This window comes from Malaclemys terrapin, chromosome 9, assembly GCF_027887155.1.
Source record: "Malaclemys terrapin pileata isolate rMalTer1 chromosome 9, rMalTer1.hap1, whole genome shotgun sequence".
Lineage (NCBI taxonomy): Eukaryota > Metazoa > Chordata > Testudines > Emydidae > Malaclemys > Malaclemys terrapin.
Genome location: NC_071513.1, coordinates 69,002,320 through 69,027,081, shown reverse-complemented (window position 1 = coordinate 69,027,081; position 24,762 = coordinate 69,002,320). Strand labels below are relative to the sequence as shown.

General features: G+C 43.0%; 1 protein-coding gene across 6 annotated transcripts in view; it reads right to left on the bottom strand.

Annotated features, from left to right (window-relative positions):
• ACSL3 (acyl-CoA synthetase long chain family member 3) overlaps positions 1–24,762 on the bottom strand; it is a 115,434-nt gene that overhangs the window by 68,192 nt on the left and 22,480 nt on the right. For 5 of the 6 annotated variants that reach the window (XM_054039108.1, XM_054039110.1, XM_054039109.1 and 2 more), the window contains 2 exons: positions 16,954–17,058; positions 1,629–2,054 (listed from right to left, as the gene is read on the bottom strand). In XM_054039108.1, the coding sequence (XP_053895083.1) occupies positions 1,629–1,979 (351 nt within the window). In that variant the 5' untranslated portion in view covers positions 1,980–2,054; positions 16,954–17,058. Of the gene's footprint in view, positions 1–1,628; positions 2,055–16,953; positions 17,059–20,969; positions 20,989–24,762 lie in introns of those variants that run through there. The other variant, XM_054039111.1, reaches the window with a different exon arrangement.

Genomic DNA, 24,762 nt, shown 5'->3' with positions numbered 1-24,762 from the left:
GAAAGCAAGTGTTTCTGTACAGTATTTCCCTTTTACCAGGACATTATCTCCAGAGCTGGGGGAACCTTTTCCCCCATCAGTTAGAGCTCCTCTGTAAGACTATTTAAAACAGAACTAATATATGCTAACAATAGTTTATATCAGGGGTCGGCAACCTTTCAGAAGTGTGTGCCGAGTCTTCATTTATTCACTCTAATGTAAGGATTCGCGTGCCAGTAATACATTTTAATGTTTTTAGAAGGTCTCTTTCTATAAGTCTATAATATATAACTAAACTATTGTTGTATATAAAGTAAACAAGGTTTTTAAAATGTTTAAGAAGCTTCATTTAAAATTAAATTAAAATGCAGAGTCGTCCTGGCCACCGGTGGCCAGGACCCGGGCAGTGTGAGTGCCACTGAAAATTGCTCGCATGCCACCTTTGGCACACGTGCCATAGGTTGCCTACTCCTGGTTTATATATACACACACACATATATACACACACACTACTATAGGGTATTTTAACCACGTTTTATGTTTTTATAAATAAAACACCACATGTGCATGGTTTAAAAAAATCCCTGTTAACATTCAAAGTAAAGCAGATTCCCCACCAAAAGAGATTAGTCACCAAAATTAATCTTTTTACTGGGACAATGGCAGCCCTTTCTACCCTTCCTGGAAGTCCTAGAGAGCACAATACTGCTATCTACTGGTTCCTGATCAGCACACACTTGATTGAGAATACCACATCTGCCATGAACTGCATTGAAGTATGCAGATTTCATGTACATGTATGCAAGTCCTGATAATACCATCTCAAAATCATGCTATTATAGGGTTTAAATAATGTGAAATAATGGAGGAAATATTACTTGATATATCCCCTAAAGCAGTGGCATGCTTCCTAGCAGCTCACAAAAAGCAAGAATCAATCATCATTAATGGAGGCCTGAATTTACAAAACTACAGAAAAGGCTACTGTACTGAAATAATCCCTTTATAGTATTTGAGTCGTTCAAAATGTACTATTGGAATGATTTACATTTTTTAAAAAAATCTGTAGTTCACCTTTAAGGTGACTACACCAAAAACCAAACAAACAAGACTTTGCAATTATGATTTGTGATGCCAGATTAGAAGTCCTTGTGCAAACAAAACTCCTATTAAAATCCTGCATGTCTGGTGCATAACTGGACCCTTCATTTACAATTTAGTTTATTAGAGAGGCACATACTAGTTTTTTCATATGATAGGTCTATGAAAGTTTAGAGAAACATGAATAAGATTTTTCACTGACTAAAAATGTCACAATAAAAAACTTAAACCTATTTCCTCCTCCATCTCTAGATTTTTAACAAGCAGTACATTCCCCAAAAAATCAGAACAATCTGGCTCAATTTCACAATCACTTTTTCCTGTTTCACTGGAACCATAAATGAGGATATCTAAAGAATGCAAAAAGAGATTTTAGATTTGTCTTAAACAGGGATTAATGAAAGAGGGAATTATAACCCTTGCCATCGTTACTTAATCTCACAAAGAAACCTAGTTTTTTGGTCTGTATCACTCTAGAACTGTTGCAATGGAGAGTAGTCTTTAATGGTTTTAAAAGAAAAAATAAGTTAGACAACGAAATTACTTACCTTTTTAAAAACTTTTCCAGAGGGCTGGATTTCATCTTCCTCTTTTAAGACTTCACGTGTTCCTAAAAGTTTTTTGTCCTTAAATTTAGTTTTAGCATACTTGAAAACTTTGTCGAGTGTGTCACATCCAGGATATAAAACCGAAGCTAAGCAATGCAAACTGTTAACAGACCTGTATGGACTACCAGGTTTGTTTTTCACAGGTTTAGCCTTAATTTGTTTTGATTTTGCTATGGTCTGTCTTGAGCCAGATAGTATGTACCATGGAATGTATGTTATAAATGAGTATACCAATATTATGAAGTTTATTAACTGCAGAAGAACAGGATTGATAGTATGCTTTAGCTTCATTTTGTCTACTTGTGAATGTTGTAGATCACACGGGAGTTTGACAAATTTGTTGATTACATGTAGATCAGCGAAGATCTGAAAGAGAAAAGTCCATTTTCAGTGCTATTAAAAAAAATATGTATTTCCCATTTTCTAATTAAGAGTTATCAAAGTAGTAGGTCAATTTATGCAATTAAGAGTTTAGGGTAAAATCCTAGTTCCTTTGTACAAAGATCAAGCATCACACAAGGGACCAGCAAAGTAGTGGGGATAACAATTCTTCTCTTCCAATCTACGACTTGCAGTATTTATTTTGATTACTCTGTCAATTATGCAGAAATCTAGGAACACCCCATAATAATTTACTAAACAATCTTATTTTTCAATATAATACCTTGATTTAATCAAATTTCCAGTTCAGTTTTTGTGGGTCCATCTATTTGAAAATTGGAAGACGTGTTACCCTATCACATGAGAATATAATAAGATTCTGTGCATAGATGTTAACCTGCAATCTTCAACTCCTTCACCTTGAACTATCAACCTACTTAAGAGCCTGTGGAAAAAATAGCAAACACCCATTGCTCCTCACATAGTCATCAGTAAAGCCATCAAATTAGTATGTTGGCCAAGTCCCTATACAACCCTACACCTTACCTTGAATGGGGCCATTGCAGAGCTTTATTTCAGGGTACACAGGAAACTATGCAATCCCTCTGTATAGCACAGTGAATGCAGTGGAACTATATTGCTTCCTCTACATGAAGGCATTATATGGCCAAAAGGATTTGACTCTTGGTACTTGTATGCAAAGCGTGCATTTTTACTATAACATAACCATCCGTAATGACACTTAATGACATGGACGCATGACAGAGGAATTAAGATTCTAACCATATCACTATGGACAAAAGTTAAATACTGCCCTTGTTGAAGTCAATGGTGCCTAAATTTCAATCAATAAAATCCCCAGGGTGCCTAAATCTTTGCAAACGGTACACATACAAGTTCCAAGAGTGTGTGACACTTGTACACCTAGCTCATGCCAGAACTCTAGCATGATCTTCAAAGTAGGCGTTGCCCTGGCTATCTCTATATCGAGGCCTGATGTGTTAGGAGTTTTTGGAAGCCACCTACTGGATCAGGCCTTTCAAAAAATGGTTGTCTATTACATTTAGCCCAGTTGTTAAAGCCTTCACCCAGTATGTGGAAGACCAGGGCTCAAATCCCCCCCTCCTCCCTGATGTGGAGCAGGGGCTTCAGCTTGGGTGGTCAACATCCTACCCCGGGATCATTCTCACTATCTGGTCCAATGGCTATTTTATTATTCATATAAAGTGGAACAGCTTCAAACTGGGGCGGGGGGGGGGGGGGAGAATCTATCTAAGATAAGCAACTTCAACTACGAGAATAGTGTAGCTGAAGTAGACCTATCTTAGACTGACTTAGAATCACTTACTTCGCGTCCTCGCGGCGCAGGATCGACGGCCGCCGCTACCCCATCGACTTTGCTTCCACCTCTTGCCGAGCTGGACTTCAGCAGTTGACGGGAGAGCGATCAGGAATCGATTTATCGCGTCTACACTACACACGATTAATCGATCCCCGATAGATCGATCGCTACCTGCCGATCCGGCAGGTAGTGTAGACGTACCCAAAGAGAGACACCCCATAGCACTGTAGTTAGGGCACTCACCTGCAATGTAGGATACCCAGATAAAAGTTCCTGCCCCACATCAGGCAGAAAGGAGATTTGAACACATCCTGAGTGAGTGCCCCAACTTCTGGGCTAAAGGTCATAAGGAGGCCAACACCTCTTAAGCCTTTTCTTGCAAAAAAACTGAGGAACCTAACTCCAGGAGAAGGTTCAGAGCTGTGAATCCCAAGTGGAAATAGGCACCTATGGGCTTGTCCACATGGTTTTTTAGTCCACACCAGAGGGATGTAAATATTAGTCTGCACTAGTATGTCACACACTAACTAGCCCATATTCAACCTGCTGATGTGCACTAAAAGTTCACTAGTGCATGTTAATATAGTCCTATTTCAAACATCATTATGTTAACACACCAAAGAACTTTTAGTGCTCAGCAGTAGAGTCCAGCCAAGTCAGTTAGTGCGTGACATGCTAGCATGGAATAAATTTACATCCCTGTGGTGCACAGTAGTGTCCTGTATAGACAAGCACTCAGTCCCTTTGAGGGACAGGGCTCAGAACCCACTCCTCTCCTTAGCATTTCCTATTGGATAGTTTAGACAGCTGACTGTTCAGCTTGCTGTTTTTTGTGCATCGCCTTCTTAAGCACCTAGTTCTATCACTGTATTGTACAGAGAGCCTGGGCACCTAACATAGGACTGTGAATTCCACTAGGTGGCAGGGTGCCTAAACATTAGGCATTGCAACACTGAATTTAAATCCCCTTTGCGGAGCTAGCCCTAAAATTTCTGAAGCATTGTTTTGGAGGGCTGGTTAATCATTCAGAAACAAAAAAAAAAGTGTGCATATATAGATATTTATGTTTTTTTACATAGATAAGATAATTCTCTAAATAACATTTAACTCAAACTCAATAGGTGGTGAGGGCGCCACAGAAGAGGTAGTCCAAGTTAGGACATGTCCGCTTTCTTTGCTAGTTGCTCATTATGCTCATTTATGTTTTGAAAACCTAGTGAAAAACTTTATTCTTTTAGCACAAGTTATCCATTATCTTATGGCATTAACAAGATTAAATTATGCAGGAGTAGATTCCTTCACTAGCAAAGTGGAGGAACTTGTATGTTGATGCCAAGAAAAGACAGTTACCTTTTCCATAACTGGTGTTCTTCAAGATGTGTTGCTCATGTCCATTGCATAGTAGGTGTGTGTGCTTGCCACATCCACCAGTGCCAGAAGTTTTTCCCTCGGCAGTATCTGTAGGGGACTAGCTCTGTCGCCATCTGAAGTGGTGCCCGCATGGTGCAGTACAAGGGGTGCCGCTGGCTCTCCCCACCCTCAGTTCCTTCTTGCCAAAAACGCCAACGGTGGGGAAGGAGGGCGTGTCATGGAATGGACATAAGCAACACATCTCGAACACAGTTATGGAAATGGTAACTGTCTTTTCTTCGAGTGCTTGCTCATGTCCATTCCATGTTACGTGACACCAAAGCACTACCCCTAGAGGAGGCCAATGCAGGAGTTCACAGATGTGTAGATTGCAACATAGCTCTGCCGAACCCAGCGTCGTCCCTGGCCTCCTGAGTGATGGCATAATGAGCAGTAAACATGTGGATAGAGGACCATGTTGCAGCTCTACAGATGTCCTGGATAGGGATGTGCGTCAGGAAGGCTGCTGAAGATGCCTGGGCTCTCGTCAAGTGGGCTCTCATCAAGTGGGCTCTGACAATTGGCAGATGCGGAACCCCCAACAGGCTGTAACAGATCCTTATGCATGAGGTGATCCAATTGGAAATCCTCAGCAAGGACATCAGATGACCCTTCATCCTATCGGCTGTAGCGATGAAGAGTTGAGTCAATTTACGGAAAGGCTTGGTACATTCTAAGTTTAAAAAAAAAAAAAAAAAAAAACCAAGGCCCTCCAGATGTCCAGGGTGCAAAGATGCCTCTCTTCAGTGGTCTTGTGCAGTTTGGGACAGAACAACGGGAGGAAGATGTCCTGGTTCATATGGAAGGTGGAGACCACCTTTGACAAGAAGGCCAGGTGGGGCTGCAACTGAACCTTACCTTCGTAGAAGGCCGTATACGGTGGTTATGAGATCAAGGTTTTAATTTCCAAGACCTGTCTCACTGACATCACTACCACCAGGAGCATGACCTTCCATGACAGATAGGAAAGGGAACAGGACCCCAGCAGTTCAAAGTGCAGGCTAGTGAGCCTACAGAGGACCAAATTAAGATCCCACTGGGGGAAGGGAGCCCACACCTGTGGGAAGAGTATCTCCAGCCCTCTCAAGAATCTGACTGTCATGTCATGGGAGAACACAGTCTGTCCTTGGATCGGTGGGTGAAAAGCGGAAATGGCCGCAAGATGCACTCGAATGGAAGAATGTGCCAGGCCCTCGTTCCTCAAATGAAGCAGGTAGTTCAGGACAGCCTATAGGAAGGAACAAGAGGGAGAGAGCTGCCCCATTCGGACGCCCAGCAGGAATACCTCATCCACTTGGCCAGGTAAGTCAGTCTAGTTGAGGGCTCCCTACTTTCCAGGAGGACCTGTTGGACTCCTCCTGAACAGGTCCGCTCCTCCGGGTTCAGCCACACAGCATCCATGCCAAGAGGTGGAGGGAACTGAGGTTGGGGTGTAAGAGCTGGTGGTGGTCCTGCGACAGCAGGTCCAGTCGATTGGGCAGGGCCCAAGGAGGGGCCGCTGACCGGATCATGAATATGCCAAACCAATGCTGGCAATGTCACGCCAGGGTGAGCATGATAACCTGCTCCTGATCTCTCTTTACCTTTGCTAGGGCCCTGCTGATGAGTGGAATCGGAGGGAACACATACATCAGGCTCCCTGACCACCACAGGAGGAAGGCATCTGACAGGGAGTCCTTGCTCAGACCCTGTTGAGAACAAAACTGGTGGCATTTCCTGTTCTGTCTGGTAGCGAACAGGTCCGCTTGAGGAGTTCCCCACCTTTGGAAGATCATGCAGGCTACTTCGATATGGAGTGACCACTCGTGGTGATAGGCGAAGTCCCTGCTGAGCTGGTCTGCCAGCGTATTCCTGAACGCCGGGAAAGTGATAAGCTCCTAGGTGGATTTTGTGGCTGATTCAGAAGTCCCACAGACTGAGCGCCTCCTAACAGAGAGCTGGCAAGCACGCTCCCCCTTACCTGTTGATATAGAATATCGCAACTGTTGTTTGTCAGAACTCATACCATCTTGCCCAACAGGTGAGGCAAGACAACTCCGTACGCCAGCCAGACTGCTCAGAGCTCTTCAACGTTTGTGTAACCGTGCCTCTTCCAGGGACCCCCAGCCGAGGTCTGAGGCATCCAACAGCAACTCGATGGAGTGAGGAGGATTGTCGAACCTCTTCCAGGACTGTCTTGCGGTTGGTCCACCATCTCAGTGAGATGATTATCGCCTGGGGAATGGTAACTATCTTCTCTAGGGGATCTCGGGACTAGGAATAGACCGTCGCCAGCCATTGTTGCAGGGGCCGCATCCAGAGCCTGGCATGGTGGACCACATAAGTGCACACTTCCATGTGGACCAGCAGGCACAGGCAGACCCTGGCTGTAGGCAGAGGGAACATGGAGACTTCCGCGATGAGGTTTGCCATTAGGTGGAACCTTCCTAGTGGCAGGAACGCTCTGGCGCAGATGGAGTCAAGAACCACTCCAATTAAGTCTATCCTCTGCACTGGCACTAACCAACTTTTTGTCATTCACCAATTGGCCCAGAGAGCGGCACATGGCTTGAAGCATTGAGACATTCCTTTGGACTTGAGACCTTGATGAGCCAGTCATCGAGGTACGGGTAGATCTGGATACCCCAGCACCTGAGGTAGCTGCCACAACCAACATGCATTTGGTAAACACCCGCGGTGCTGTTGCCAGGCCAAATAGAAGGACCGTAAACTGGTAGCGGTGCGGCCCCACCGTAAACCGGGGGAAGCGTCTGTGTCCTCAAAAGATCACTATGTGGAAGTATGCGTCCTTCAAGTCGAGGGTGGCATACCAGTCTTCCAGATCCAGGGATGGGTAATAGAAGCCAGAGACCATGCGGACCGTTAGCTTCTGTAGGTACTTGTTGAGGTCTCACAGGTCTAAGATGGGCCGTAGACTGCCCTTGGCCTTTGGGATTAAAAAGGACAAGGAACAGAGTCCCTTGTTTCTGTACTTGAGAGGAACTTCTTCCACTGCACCCAGCTGTAGTAACCTTTACCTCCTGCACTAGGTGACTCGTGAGAGGGGTCACTGAAGAGGGACAGGAAAGGCGGGTGGGAAGGGGTGTAGAAAGGAACTGAAGGATATAACCCTATTCCACTGTGCTGAGGACCCAGTGGTCCGAAGTTGTAGCGGTCCACGCCAGGAGGAAATGGGAAAGGTGGATCCAGGGAATAGTCTGGTAGGTCGCCCTCAGGTACATCCTCAAAATGACCGCCTGGCAACCTGCTTATTACGGGTCGAGCCCGACTGGGCTGAGGATGGAGGCGGATGGCTTGGGTGGTGCTTCTAACCCTTGGCTTGTTTATGGGGCTGGCCCTGCTGAGGCTGGCTCTCCTGGCCCTGAGGCTGCTGCAGTTTGAACCGCTTACGCGCCAGGGCTGGGACATAGAGACCCAAGGTTTTCCGGGTGGTGCAGGAGTCCTTGAGGCCATGCGACTTGCTATCTTGTTTGCTCCACAAATAGGGCTCTGCCATCAAAAAGCAGGCCTGCAATGACTACTGGGCCTCGGTGGACAACCCAGAGAGGAGCACCCAAGAGACTTACCGTATGGACATAGCAAAAGCCATGGTGCAGGCAGCAGCATACGACGCCTCCTGGAGGGCCGCCCTGGCTGCAGTCGTGCCCTCATCGAGGATTGCTCGGAACTCCTTCTTGGAAGCCTCGGGGGAGCAACCCTTCGAACTTGGCCATGGCTCGCCACTTATTAAAGTCATATCGGCCAAGGAGGGCTTGAGGGTTGGCCACTCTCAGCTGAAGGCTGGAAGACTAATAAACATTACGTCCAAAGAGATCCAGCCTCCTCGAGTCTTTATTTTTGGGGGTGGCCCCGGGTTGTCCTAGCCTCTCCTTGTGGTTAACCGCCACCTTTCAGTAGGGAATTTGGGGCTGGGTGGGAGTACAAGTACTTGTGCTCTTTGGTCAGCACAAAGTACTTGCGTTCGGTCCTTTTAGAGATATGGGCCAGGGAAGAGGGAGTCTGCCACAAGGTATTAGTGATTTTGGAAACCCCTTCATGAAGGGGTAGAACCACCCTAGCAGGAGCAGAGGACATCAAACCGAGTCCGAGGGCTCTTCCAATTCCTCTGCCTGAAGCCCCAGATTAAAAGCAACCCTCTTCAAAAATTCCTGGTGTGCTTTGGCATCATCCTGAGGAACTAGATGAGGGGACCCCATGATAGCCTTGTCCAACGACTAGGATGATGCCAGTGCCACAGGAACCGCCATGTCCATTGGTGGTCCAGCAGCTTGCTCACCTGGGTCCTCCTGGACTTGTGGGGTCTTACCCCCCCGAAGCCTCAAGCACCGGAGGGGGACAGGATACTGAGGCTGCTGGCCTCTCTGAGGCTCCCAACACCGATCATGCAGCCTGGGAAGGTTGGGTGAACCCCCAGGGGTTCCACAGATACCATGGCACTGGCCACTATGCTTGGGGCCACAGGACAGGTTTCGGTGCCAATAATGTAGACGGCACTGCCGGTACTGGGTCTTGTCCTACAGGCAGGGAACCTTGCTCCGAGCCAAAGCTACCAGTGGAGCAGTCAGGATTGGGCTGACTGGTGGCTCTTGTCCAACTCATGCTGGTCACTGCGTCCTAAGGTCGACCTGTCCAAATGAGACTGTCTTGGTCAGGCTCTCGGAGCGATGGCGTTTGGCGGATCTGTGTTGGATACCTGGTGATCCACACCTCACGCTACTTGGCTGGTATGTCGAACAGGACCGGGAGCTACTACGGGCTGGTTGCCAGAAGGATCGTCCTGAGTAGGGAGACCTCGTCCTTGGAGACAGGCAATGACAGGCCAGTAATCGGCAGTCCTTGGTGTTCAATCAGTGCCTCAGTGTCTGCGCCAATCTACTGGCAAGGTATGCCTTCAGTCCCTCGATTGGTGCCCCCATTGCGGGGACCAAAGAGGGCTCCGCTGAGCCTGCCTCTCCAGTCCTGAGGCGTGACTGCTTCAGGTGGACAAACACTGGCGGGACATCCCTCTCAATGGGGATCAGTACCGCTTCGGCGGGGACACACGCATATGTCCCAACGCAGGTTTACCCAGAGACTGGGATACCGGAAGAGCCAGTGTTGGCAGCACCAGGAGCGTCAGGATCTCTTGAGCTGCCTAAGAGCTTTGGGTGTCGACGGCACCTGAAGCTGGCTAGGGCCTGCACCGCTATCCAGGGTCGCAGGCAAAGGATGGGATGGGCTGCACCGCTCTACTTGAGCTGAGGCCTGACTTCTGGAATGGTGGTTGAATCATGAAGGGACATATGAATCTTTAGCACATCTGGCATGTAAATATCTTGCAACACCAGCTACAACTATGCTATGTGAACATATGTTCTCACGTTCAGGTAGGGTTACCATATTTCAGCGAGCAAAAAAGAGGACGGGAGAAGCCCCGCCCTAGCCCCGCCCCTGCCCCTCCCACTTCCCGCCCCCCCTGACCTCCCAACCCTCCCCCCGTTCCTTGTCCCCTGACTACCCCCTCCTGGGACCCCTGCCCCTAACTGCCCCCCAGGACTATCTAAGCCTCCCTGCCTCTTGTCCCCTGACTGCCCCAACCTTTATCCACACCCCCACCCCCAGACAGACCCCTGGGACTCCCACGCCCCATCCAACCACTCCCCACCCCCTGACAGCCCCCCCCCCCAGAACTCCCAACCCATCTAAACCCCTCTGCTCCCTGTCCCGACTGCTCCGATCCCTCTCCCCACTCCTGCCCCCTGACAGCTCCCCCCCAGAACTCCCAACCCATCTAAACCCCTCTGCTCCCTGTCCCCTGACTGCTCCGATCCCTCTCCGCACTCCTGCCCCCTGACAGCCCCCCCCAGAACTCCCAACCCATCTAAACCCTTCTGCTCCCTGTCCCCTGACTGCTCCGATCCCTCTCCCCACTCCTGCCCCCTGACAGCTCCCCCCCAGAACTCCCAGCCCCCTACCCCCCCGCTCCTTGTCCCCTAACTGCCCCCTCCTAAGACCCCCCCCCCAACTGCCCACCAGGACCCTACCCCCTACCTGTACCCTGACTGCCCAAAACTTTCTCCACTCCCCCCAAAAAGCCCCCCCCCGTTTCTTGACTGCCCCCTCCAGAACCTCCCTGCCCCTTCTCCTGCCCCCCTTACCCTGCTGCTCAGAACAGGGTGTTGGGCTCTGTGCGAGCCGGACACGTGGCTGAGCTCCCCAGCACAACAAAACCCGGTCCCTGGCCCTGCACAACAAAACCCGGTCCCTGGCCCGGACCGGGTTGCAGGAGAGAGCTGCCCTTGTATCAGCACAAAGTGCTCTCGCTCCCGTTTTGCTACGCTGCATGGCAGTAACCGCTCCCAGTTGCAAAAGGGGAGGGCTGCACTTTGTGCTGAGACACTTGCTCAGAATGCAGGGCGGAGCTCCTCTCCAGCTGCTCCAGAGTCCAGCCCGGGACTTCCCTGCAGCCCTCCCAGCCGCTCCGGGGGAGGGGGGAAATCCCGGACATTGTGAGTGCTTTACAAATTCCCCCGGACGCTATTTTTAGCACAAAAAGGAGGACATGTCCGGGTAAATCCGGACGAATGGTAACCCTAGTTCAGGTGACATTGTAAACAAGCGGGCAGCATTATCTCCTGCAAATGTAAACAAACTTGTTTGTCTGAGCGATTGGCTGAACAAGAAGTCAGACTTAGTGGATTTGTAGGCTCTGAAGTTTGACATTGTTTTGTGTTTGAGTGCAGTTACGTAACAAAAAAAAAATCTACATTTGTAAGTTGTGCTTTCATGATAGAGATTGCACTATTGTACTTTTATGAGGAACTGAAATACTATTTCTTTTTTACAGTGCAAATACTTGTAATAAAAAATATAAAGTGAGCATTGTACACTTTGTATTCTGTGCTGTAATTGACATCAATATATTTGAAAATGTAAAAAATATCTAAATATTTAAATAAATGGTATTCTAGTAACAGTCCGATTAATCACAATTAATTTTATTTGCACAATTAAGCATGATTATTATTTTAATTGCTTGACAGCCCTACTTAATCTCTTTACTTCAATTTCTCCTTCAGTAAAATTAGAACAACACTACTTTCAACTGCCTACACCAAAAGGGTGCTATGAAGATTAACTGTGTGTAAAAGTAATTTTGCATTTACAAAATGCTATAGCACTGATACAATTCAAAAGAGGAAAAAACAGTAGAATAGCTTTTGCAAAGCAGATGGTTGCTGCAGTGGCCAATAGAGCTTTAAGTGTTTTACCTTTACAAACTTCTAGGGGATGACAGAATGCTTAACAAGGGCAACTAGTACTGCATCCACTTTTGGTAATTTGGCAGTCAGCATTCAACTTTAGTACAGTATAGATTTTGTGTGTGTGTGTGTGTGTGTGTGTGCTTGTTTAAAGGGATACTACCACTCCAATTTGATAACTTCCAAGAAGGAATGAAAGAATCCATTTCCTTTCTGAAGGAAGGAGGGAAGTATATTTTAGTAGTCATACTAAAATGACCTCATTTGCAAGATGGAAATTCTTGCAGAAGATAAACTATGACAGAAGGAACTTTTGTTGGCAACAGAAATTCTCTCTCCTTCCTTGCATGGCTGAAAGGTGAGTGAGGGGAAAAAAAACAACCCCTCAACACATTTTCACTCCTTGTTTGTTTTTAATCAGTAGTTTGTCTCCCACACTGACAGGAAAAGGGATTTTAGGCAGGGAATTAAGTAGGTGCACTGGTTCTGCATGATTAAACATGGCAACATTTTCAGTACAAGGGGATTAACACTATCCTCAACAGCAGTACATTTGCCTTAGCCATACAGACTATGGGCCCTTTGTTTCCTGAGAAAAAATGTCAATGAAGCTACCAGAGGGAACAAGGGAAAGCCCCGTCAACTACTCCTGCAACATCCATCTTGTGACTGAAGAAAGCATGTATGAACCATAAGAACACAAGAATGGCCCTACTGGGTCAGATCAAAGGTCCATCTGGCTCAGTATCCTGTCTTCTGACAGTGGCCAGTGCCAGGTGTCCCAGAGGGAATGAACAGACAGGTTATCATCAAGTGATCCATCCCCTGTCACTCATTCCCAGCTTCTGGCAAACAAAGGCTAGGGCTAATAGCCATTGATGGACAGTGATTCTTGAGCAGATGGTCATATTTATAGGTAAAGCAAACAGATTTTTTTTTTTCCCCCCCCACTGGAAAAATATCTGAACTGTTTTCTCCAACCCAGGGACCACTCATGTGGGTATGTTATTGAGCCAGCTCCCCTTCTTGCCAGGTTAATGGCAATTAAGAAAGCCTTACAGAACACAATCAAATCTCAGAACTGATAGATATCAGCTAGAGGAGATATGGGCCTATTCCTTCCTGATAATTTATTCATAATGTGATGGTCTTAACTGTTCATTTGAATCAAAATCAGTTTGTGGGATACCAAGACTCTGAAAGACGCTCAGTACACAGAGCACTGCCCCATCTTCAAACAAGTATGTAAGGACATTTTTTTCGGAAGACTCCAAACGCTTGTAGGTTCTTTATTACTGATAATGATGTGGGAGAAGGAAAGAATCCAGCTTCACTGTGAAGAAGCCACGTTGACTTTCTAAGGCTAGCAATTATAAAAAAAAAAAACATCTTTTTATGTGTAGACTTAGCACTTCTTTTATGAATATGATTCTTATCTCAATGCAGCTAACCAGAGGCATACATTGTTGTTTTTACAGAAAAACCATTGCCCCTCCCCCCAATAGATTTTTTTTAACTCCTCTACAAAATACTCATATTGACATTTTAAAAAATAAAATATTTTCATTAAGATACAAATGTTTGTAGATTAATTTGTTCTATATAACAGACTATTTTTTTAATATGAACTACATGTTAGTGACCCTTTAATATGAGATATTCCAGAAATTCAAAGTAGGAAAATGTAACTAAATGGTCAGCAGTTGCTGAATATGAAGGTCAAATGCAAGTCAGACTGTCCCATTTTATGTAGGACTGGTTCCAAACATTTGGCTTTGGAGCAACAAGAAGCCATACTGGTCCTGGAGTGGTAGAACTGTTTCTGGAATCAGATCCTGTTTAGTATGAGATGCAAGATAGCTCAGCAGCATCAGTTAAAATCTTTGAGGAAAATATGCTACTAATCAATGCAAGAACACTGCAGAAAAGTTAGAGATAAGCCTGTTTAAATGCACATGCACACATAATCACTATATAGTTGTACATGATACTTTTTGTTGGAGTAGTACTGAAGTGTGAAAGAGGGAGAAAACAAGAAATCCTCTTTGTTCTCTCCTTCAGTCCTCCAAGTCAGGCATATTTATTCTGGATCTTGGGGAAATGGGACTGGCAGTTTCCAGCACTGATCCTTCCTTCTTAGACTATAATCTGTGATTTGACCTGGTGATGTACTTACCATGCTAATACTATTCTACCCTTTACTTTCAAAAGTAAATTTTTGTGACGTAGGAAAGAAAGGAATCCTTACAAAAATGTGTTTACTAACTGATCTGCTTATCTTGGGTCGAGTGGTCATGAGCTAATTCAGTTCAAACTAAATGGAAGGATAAATAAAAATAGATCTGTGACTAGGGTTTTTGATTTCAAAAGGGCTAACTTTAAAAAATTAAGGAAATTAGTTAGGAAAGTGGATTAGACTGAAGAGCTTGTGGATCTAAAGGCGGAGGAGGCCTGGATTTACTTCAAGTCAAGGTTGCAGAAACTAATAGAAGCCTGCATCCCAAGAAAGGGGAAAAAACTTAGACAGGTGTTGTAGACCAAGCTGCATGAGCAAGCATCTGAGAGAGGTGATTAAGAAAAAGCAGAAAGCCTACAAGGAGTGGAAGATGGGAGGGATCAGCAAGGAAAGCTACCTTATTGAAATTAGAACATGCAGGGATAAAGTGAGAGGCTAAAAGCCATGTAGAGTTGGACCTTGCAAATGGAATTAAAACCAATGGTAAAAGTTTCTATAGCCATATAAATAAGAAAACAAAGGAAGAAGTGGGACCGCTAAACACTGAGGATAGAGTGGAGGTTAATGATAATTTAGGCATAGCCCAATATCTAAACAAATACTTTGCCTCAGTCTTTAATAAGGTTAATGAGGAGCTTAGGGATAATGGTAGGATGGCAAATGGGAATGAGGATATGGAGGTAGATGCCAAACTTGAACAGCTTAATAGGACTAAATCGGGGGCCCCAGATAATCTTCATCCAAGAATATTAAAGGAAGTGGCACATGAAATTGCAAGCCCATTAGCAAGAATTTTTAATGAATCTATAAACTTGGGGGCTGTACCGTATGACAGAGAATTGCTAACATAATTCCTATTTTTAAGAAAGGAAAAAAAAAAGTGATCCAGGTAACTACAGGCCTGTTAATTTGACATCTGTAGTATGCAAGGTCTTGGAAAAAAATTTGAAGGAGAAAGTAGATAAGGACATTGAGGTCAATGGTAATTGGGACAAAATACAACATGGTTTTACAAAAGGTAGATCGTGCCAAACCAACCTGATCTCCTTCTTTGAGAAGGTGGCAGATTTTTTTACACCAAGGAAACGCAGTGGATCTAATTTACCTCAATTTCAGTAAGGCATTTGATACTGTTCCACATGGGGAATTATTAGCTAAATTGGAAAAGATGGGGATCAATATGAAAATTGAAAGGTGGATAAGGAACTGGTTAAAGGGGAGACTACAACGGGTCATACTGAAAGGTGAACTGTCAGGCTGGAAGGAGGTTACTAGTGGAGTTCCTCAGGGATCGGTGTTGAGACCAATCTTCTTTAATCGTTTTATTACTGACCTTGGCACAAAAAGTGGGAATGTGCTAATAAAGTTTGCAGATGACACAAAGCTGGGAGGTATTGCTCATACAGAGAGGGACCGGGATATCTTACAGGAAGATCTGGATGACCTTGTAAACTGGAGTAATAGGATGAAATTTAAAAGTGCAAGGTCATGCATTAATAACAAGAATTTTTGTTATAAACTGGGGATGCATCACTTGGAAGTAACAGAGGAGGGAGGAGGACGACCTCGGAGTATTGGTTGATCACAGGATGACTGAGCCGCCAATGTGATATGTCTGTGAAAAAAGCTAATGCAGTCTTGGGATGCATCAGGCGAGGTATTTCCAGTAGAGATAAGAAGGTGTTAGTACTGTTATACAAGACACTGGTGAGACCTCATCTGGAATATTGTGTGCAGTTCTGGTCTCCCATGTTTAAGAAGGATGAATTCAAACGGGAAGAGATACAGAGAAGGGCTACTAGGATGATCCGAGGAATGGAGAACCTGTCTTATGAAAGGAGACAAAGAGCTTGGCTTGTTTAGCTTAAGCTAAAGAAGGCTGAGGGGAGATATGATTGCTCTCTATAAATATATCAGAGGGATAAATACCAGGGAGGGAGAGGAATTATTTAAGCTCAGTACTAAAGTAGACACAAGAACAAATGCATATAAATCAGGAAGTTTAGACTTGAAATTAGATGAAGGTTTCTAACCATCATAGGAGTGAAGTTCTGTAATAGCCTTCCAAGGGGAGCAGTGGAGGCAAAAGACATATCTGGCTTCAAGATTAAGCTTGATAAGTTTATGGAGGGGGTGGTATGATGGGATAGCCTAATTTTGGCAATTAATTGATCTTTGACTATTAGCGGTAAATATGCCCAATGGCCTGTGATGGGACACTAGATAGGGTGGGATCTGAGTTACTACAGAGAATTCTTTCCTGGGTGTCTGGCTGGTAAGTCCTGCCCACATGCTCAGGGTTTAGCTGATCGCTATATTTGGTGTTGGGAAGGAATTTTCCTCCAGGGCAGATTGGCAGAGGCCCTGGGGGTTTTTCGCCTTCCTCTGCAGAGTGGGACATGTGTCACTTGCTGGAGGATTCTCTGCACCTTGAAGTCTTTAAACCACAAGTTGACGACTTCAATAGCTGAGTCATAGACCAGGGGTTTGTTACTGGAGTGGGTGGGTAAGATTCTCTGGCCTGCATTGTGCAGGAGGTCAGACTAGAAGATCATAATGGTCCCTTCTGACCTTAAAGTCTATGAATCTTGTGACAACAACTACAGTAGAATAAATGCACACACAGTGTCAAAATAAATAAACAAACAAACAAACCTTATGCAACTTTTCATCGTGGCAGGTAAAGATGTGAAAGCCACTGCTGGATGCTTCAGTCTCAGCTTATCCCACAGGAGCGGTCACAGGCAAGTGTGGTGAAATCTACAGAAGAAAAATCCCAATTAAATAAGGCAATTATAAAAGTATAATATACTGTAACTGTTGTACTTTCACCCAAATCACTTCTGTAGCTTAAGATTTCTAATTTTCCAAGCAACACTATATGTTACATAACAATAGGAATTGAGTAATCAGATTTTTTTCAAAATTTAGCAAGAAGATTTACTAGTAGAAGTATCTGGGTAAAAACAAAAGTATTAAAAATACCATATCATTGTCTTGTTTGACTCAATATGCTAATTGCCAGATGTGATAACACAATGGCAATACAAAATGAAATGTACAATTGCAGTGTGTAATAAGAGACCAAGGAAATCCTAGATTACAATCAATTCTACAGAGAGACTTGAAGAATCATGAAGACAGTGATGCTTTTCTCAAGAATCTGCCTGTACTTTTTTTTTTTTTAATTTCAAATTAAGTCACATGGACTGCAGTCTCCATACCAAGGACTACTTTTCTCTGCTTAACAAGTTACAAGTGTCATTGAACTTATTTTTTAAAATAGTTTAAGACAATTATGCTGAAAGTTTATTCTATTTTTACTATAACTCAGATTCTTCTCAATTCTAATGTTTCTCTACTCTAGCACCAGTTTTGGTGAGTCTATTGAGGCATGACAATGCCACAGGGACAAGATGATTCAGCTGAGTTGCAAATTATAGGCAATGAACTCTCAAAGTCTCTTGGCATTAGTTTGCATGGTGCCTATTACAATGGGGTCCTGATGCTTCATGCAGGTCCTTAGGTGGAATCACCACAGAAATAATGATGAAGGTTGGTTGTTTTTAAGCATAACCTTGGGGGAGGGGGGAAAATCAAGGATGAATGGTAACAAAAGAGCTGAGCACTGACTAAGAAAATTGTGAGGGAATTCTGAATTCATTTGGAGTGAATGCTACACTTCTGTGGGATAATAAGTTTCAATCAACTGTTTTAAAGAACTAGAACAATGAAATCCCAGTTACTTGAATCTTTTTTTGTCACCAAAAAGTAGCAAAGTAGTGAGAGCCTTAGACAGTAAAATTTATATCCCCTCCTCTTCAGTACTTCATCCGGAGCACTTTTTAAGAAAATCCTATAGCAGACTTCTTTTGCTGGTACAACTTACACCAGTTCCCCAAACAAAATAAACAATACCAGCAAAAGGAGTTTTGCCAGTATAAGTGTCTACGTTGCAGTTTTTGCAAGCATAGTTACGTTGGGGAAGAGAGGGGAATCTCACCCATAACTGACATAGCTCTGCCGACAAAACTTAAGTGTAGAACAGGCTCAAGAAACATGGAGATTTTTCACCATTGTGCTGCATCTAATGTAGTTGTTCAGACAGGACAGAGAGAGAGAGAAACACTACCAGGCTGACTTGGAAGCATTTTACACCCCCCTTTACCCTGGGGTAAAATGGATACAGAGATACAGAACAATGATGAAGTAGGTGTAATTACTGAAGACATTGCCTACACACTACATCAACAGTCAGAAATTATGCAATTTCACATTGACAGACTAAAATCAAAAGGGGTTCTCCCCTCTTTTTAAGCAGAATAAACCTTTTAAAATGCATTTGAAAGAAAGAAAATTACTTGAAGGAACGGGTTTTCAAAATCAGGACATCAAGTACATTTCACAGGTGTGCATGTAAAAAAGGTATACTTCTAATATGACTTGAATACAAATGTAAAGTACTCAGTTCATCCATGCTATGTTACTTCACTCTTCAAGAAACCTGCCCCACAAAATCTGAGTTCATAAAACCCATTGTAATGTAATAAAAATACTCATAGTTCATGGTCACCTACAAAGTCATGAGAGTCAAGAGATTTGGAATATTAACCATATGCATGCAGATTGTTTAATCACTGGCTCCTTGACAATCAAAATTAGCTTTTTTATATTCCCCCTCAAATCTTTCATTTCACCCCATCTTTTAGAATTATCTATATTGTTGCATTTCAGTCCATGGACACTAAGGAAATATTTCCAGCTACTGCAGAGTAAGAGTTTGTAACATAATATACGCATAATTACTGTTTCAGTAAACATGAAGTTTTTATTTATTATGCCTCGAGGTAAATATTGATCCTTGCTTTAGACTTTAAATTTGTAATTAATTTAGTCAGCAAATGTAGACATTTTCCCTGTTTGTGAATCAACTGTAAACACTGTTACAGATTAGTTCATTATCCATATCAGTAGAAATAATTATTTTGTACATAAGAATTTCAGCTTATGGGTGGCTTACTGTTTGCTGAAAGTACTCAATGTTCTAGATGTATCGCTGGTTACCTAACTCACAGTTTTGTTTCTGTATCCTTATTAGATGACCTAACACAAACCCACAGAAAGATTTCAAGATGGCCACACAAGTACAATTTTGGTTCCAATATACATTTGTATGAATATTCGTAACACTTTCAAATTCAGTGAACCTTGCGAACAAAAGCTAATTTGCTTTTTATGAATGTTCACAGAAAACAAAGAAAAGGGGTTGAGAATATAGGTTTTATTTGAAAGAGCATTTGAATACATTTTTGATTTATTCACCTAGATCTATTTTTAAATAATTAACCAAGGTACTCAAGTCAATATAACACTTGTAATACACAAATTTAAATGTAAAAAAGTTTGTCTCTACTAGTTTTCACCTTCATTTTCACTGCCCCCTTTAAGTAGTGACCTATTGCAGTATTTCATTCTACTATTTTTCAGCCGAAATCCCCCATTCTAGCTGCTAGCCAAAACATCTCTTAACTGATTTCCAGCAACTATTACCAAGAGGTGATAGACAAAATATACTATTTAAGTCACGATTTATATTAGAAACAACATTTTTAATTCATAATTACTTTGATACTTCACTCAAACCTGTTTTACTTAAGCCTGATTATTAAATTCACATATTAAGAGTAACCACATTACAAAGTTTCAGCACCATGTTTTAATACTTGGAAACTATTATTTTAAGTGGACAGACACTTGAAAAAATTGAGTTTGACATTTTGAGATGATTGTTGTCACCTGTCAGCAGCTTAAGTTTTTTTTTTGGGGGGGGGGGTAAGAGGGGGAAAGCAAACTGCATTGGGTATACTTTTCCAGTGTTTTAAGGTATAACCACCATCACATTTGCTAATGCGATTCTTAGACCAACCAATTTCAACCAATATGCAGTGAAATTTACTGTTTTACTGAATTTTTCAAAATTTGTTAGCCTAATTCCTGGTTTTAAATTCCTCTTTTTGGACTTAAAATATATTCTTGCTTAGCTCACAGTTTATTGTCTTTATGGTAAAATTCTCATATGCTCTCTATTTTCCAGTCAGTACATATAAGGAGGAATCAGGCTACATTTTACCAGGGTAATTGCTCTAAATACAATGAGGTAAAAAGGGCCTCTAGTATGATGGATGTTCTATGGAAAGAATCTTTTCTTCAAAATAACCAGGTCTGGACTGATGCCCAGTCTTGAAATATGAACTAAAACATGTATTTTTTAAAAAGACCTGAAAACTAGAACTTGTTTAAAAAATGTTTTCTTATTAAAAAAAAAAACTAAAAGTCAAAACATTTCACTGAGAGACACAGCAAAATCTTCTCCCCAGGAAATGGGAGAAAGTATTTAGTCACTGTCCTTAAATGATGGCCCGGGCACAGGGTCCAGTTTCCTGAATTCTGCCGCAAGCACAGCCTTAGAGAAGTGAAAGGAAATTGAAGGCAAGGAGCAGAGCAGACCTCGGAACTAGAAGCAGGCAGCGGGCGTCAAACCACGCTTCTCTCCACCGCTAGAGGGGGTAACTGAACCCCGGCCCCCCTCTCCCCACCGTTCCCCGGCTCCCCAATGATCTTTTACCCTGCAATCGCTTTAAAGGTCTGTGCGCCTCAGCCACGGACCTTACCTGCGGCCCTCTCCCGAGGAGCCCACTCGCGTTCCCCCACACACCCCGCGAAGTCTGGCAGGCAGCTCCTACCACTGCCATTCATGTAACGGAGATCGGGGTTAAAAGCGGATCTAAGCCGGGCAGCGTCTCCATAGCAACGGAAAAATCTGCTTTGTGACGCGTTCACACGCGCCCGCTTCCCTCCTGTGCCTGGCCCCCACCCAACCTCTGACCCAGACAAAGGCAGTTGGTCTTTCTTACACGTTGCTGAAAGTTGCGCTGGTGCTAACGTTTATCCAATTCTCTTCAGGCCCATCACTTTCCCGAGGAGTCCTAGCGCCCCCCTCCCCATCCCCTCAATCATTTCCCTGTAATTTCTAGAATGCTGTCATTAGTTCCCAGGTCCTTTCTTTACAGGAACCCCGATTGCTCTCTCTCCTCCTCATGGCTTGTGCTCTGCGCAGTGCCTCCATTAACAAATTACAAATAGAGACAGTGATTTCAGAACCCGATGAGGGTAATAAATGCCTCACTGAAACACAGAAAAACTCTTCACGGCTTCAATAAAACATTAAACACCGCTTTAAAATTAATTCCCCAAATTGAGTGAGTTTGGGACAAATCTTCTGTTGTTTACAGTCTTGATGCTTCTATCAGTGTTGCAACATACCCTAAGCTATCATCAAGCTTAGGAAGTAGGAAGTCTGCCAAAGTCATTTCCAATCAACAATAAATGCTTTAAACAATTCTATCTGACTATACATAGGTTATTAAGATTTATTAAAAACCCTTCAGTAAGGGGAGTTCGCTCTGAAGGGCAGGAAAGTCTGTTGTAGCTACCATTGAGAAAGTGATCTGCAGTCAAGAAGCTACCTGGTTTTCACAATCCCTGCCAACTCAATTACCTGGTCCTCACAATGGAAATATTTCTCTGCACCCTCCTCCATCCCTACTTTCTCATTGTAAGATCTGAACTAAATACATGGTTAGAAGACTTTCCATCCCTCCCCAACACCATGTGCATGTGTGTGAAATTATTAGTTTACATTGTCATTTGTATGTACCTTTCCAAAGTTACTACGCACTTCAAACTTGTTTTTCCTAAAGACATTAAAACAAGTCTTGCACAGATATTCTGCTAGTTGAGGACATTTACAGAACAATTATATTTACTTATTTTGATGCAAGATTAATGTCTGTACCTGCATGTGTATTTCAGCAATCAACTATAATTTTCTTAATATTAAAATTAAAAAAACCCCACTGCAAACAGCATTTATCTCATGATCCCTACTTTCATGATTCAGCCCAATCAACTTCTGCAGGTGCCAATGAAGCCATTTCTAACTCCAGCAGATCTCATACAGAGAGAGGCAATGAAAGAATGGGACTGGTAGAATCATCATGGGAATACCAAAAGCTAGCACCAAACAATTGTCAAGAAAATACTCAGATTTATTTATATTTGTTAAGTGTTTATCAGAGCTTTTAATATATTTCTGCGTGAAAGTAAAGTGCAGATCCTCTAACCAAGGAAATAGAACAATTTGTTCGGCAACAAAACAGTCATTCAATCAACATTTCTAAACTTCAGGGTTTCATTCTCTGTTTTTTTATGAATGTATTGATTACAAGAAAATAAAGTGGTTTTACGTGACCAGAAAACCCAGCCTGGCAGTTTGACTTTTACTCACACTCCATTGATTAAGCTGGTTTTAGAAACTTCATGTACACCAGCTGCACTAGAAAATTTCTCGCTCTTGTGTAGAAAGGGCACAGACAATTTTTACTATCAGAAGAACTACTAGACACAATAACAGAAACAAATGCACCCATAGGGACATACAAACTCCCATACTGGATCCGATCCCAAGTCCATACAGTCATCTATTCCATATGATTCAGTGAATAATACCTAGCTCTTATATAGCACTTTTGTTCAATAGATCTCAAGTGCTTCACAATTTTTAATGGGTTTAATCCTTATAACACCCAGTAAGGTATGTAAGTATTATTAATCCCATATTACAGATGGGGAACTGACGCACTGGGAAGCTAAGTAATTTGACCAAAGTCACAATGGAAGTTTGTGGCAAAGTAAGGAACTGAACTAAGGTCACCTAACTGGTAGGCTAGTGGGCTAACCACTGGATTCTGATATAAGAACCATGCAGCAGGTAATTGTGGGATAAGATGGTCTCTATATTGGCTCTTATCCTAATTTTTAATCACTAGAGACTGGCTTAAGCCCTGAAACATAAGGTGTAATATTCCTTCCAAAATGTTACCAAGTATCCAAAGTTATATCATCAATATATGTGTCCAATCTCTTATTAAATATTCCTTAGTTTTTGGCCTCAACTTCCTGTAGCAATGAGTTCAATGGTGCTAATGAAAAAGTATTTCCTTTTACCAGATCTAAATTTGCTATCTTTAAATTTAATTAAATGGCCCCTAGGTGTTGTGTTATGAGACAGAGAGAACAGAAGCCCTGGATCTACTTTTTCTATATTATTTTATATACTTTTATTATGTTCCACTTTGGTTGGTCTCCTTGAACTTACACCATAAAAAACAAGTGAGAGATTTCCTATGTGTACAAACACCACCATTCGATCAATTTGTTCAGCTGAACCTGTGTTGACCTCCAAGTGTAGACAAGAACAAATCCATGGTCAGCTCAAATTTCATTAAACTGACTACTGACAAAAAAAAACTACTGAAACAGTGCTATTTCAAAGCATCAACAAGGGCTTAGAACATTCTGCAAGAAGAATGATCTTCTGGTTATGGTATTGGACTGGAACTCCGAAGATCTAGATTCAATTCCCAGCTCTTGCACATTCTGCGCATGTGTAACCCTGGGAAAGTCACTAAGGTCCAGGATTTGTAAAGGTATTTAGGTGTTGCTACGCTCAGCATTGCATAAGACTGCTAAGTTCCACTTCCAAAAGTGACAAAAGGGCCTGATCCTTTAGGGAGTCCTATTGACCACAATGGGTTTTGAATGAGGCTTTATCTAAAATAAGGCTATTTCCCTACTTCATAAGGGATATTTTGAGGATAACTGTATTAGTATTTGTAAGGTATTCAGATATTACAAAGGTAGGGGCTATATAAGTAGAGAGAAAGCCACCTAGGATAAGCAAGGAGTTAACTTGCTGGAAAACAAGGTAGACCTCCAAATTGTGTCAAAAGGCCTTTCAACATTTGACATATGCTGCAACATTTTAGGGCAAGGTGCTAGTTTTATTTCTGAATTTTTTGGCTAATTAATAGGATGAGTTAAACCAGCCAACAAACTTAAGAGTAAGCAGCTTGCTTCTATTTTCACTCTGCATCGCTTTCCTCCATCCTGGAGTGGTCTTTTGGTTTTCATTTCCCTGTGCATTTCCTGCTTGACCACTTCCCCTACTTGTGCCCCCTCCTCTTTCTGTTGGGTCAGCTTCTTTTTTCTCCTGTCTCCTCCTCCCTACAATTACCTCTTACCCTCTGACTGCAAAATGAATCACTGCTTTCCCCTCTAGTTACAGTACCGCAACAGCTTTACTTCCTAAACACTGACAGCAGAAAGCAGACTCTTAACCTTTGTAATCAAATGCTGTTGATCTGCCACTACTTTTTATAGCTGTCTGGGCAGAGATGAGGCAAAGAGCCTAAACCTCTGGCAATGGCCTCAGTTCCAATTGTACTCGTACTATAATTACCAGCAGCGTGTCAGGACTGGTAGTAGCAGTGCTTTAAGCACTTCTTTCTCCAAAGAAATTTTTATAGCATGTTTGTAAGGAATACATGAATCCAGCTATACCAT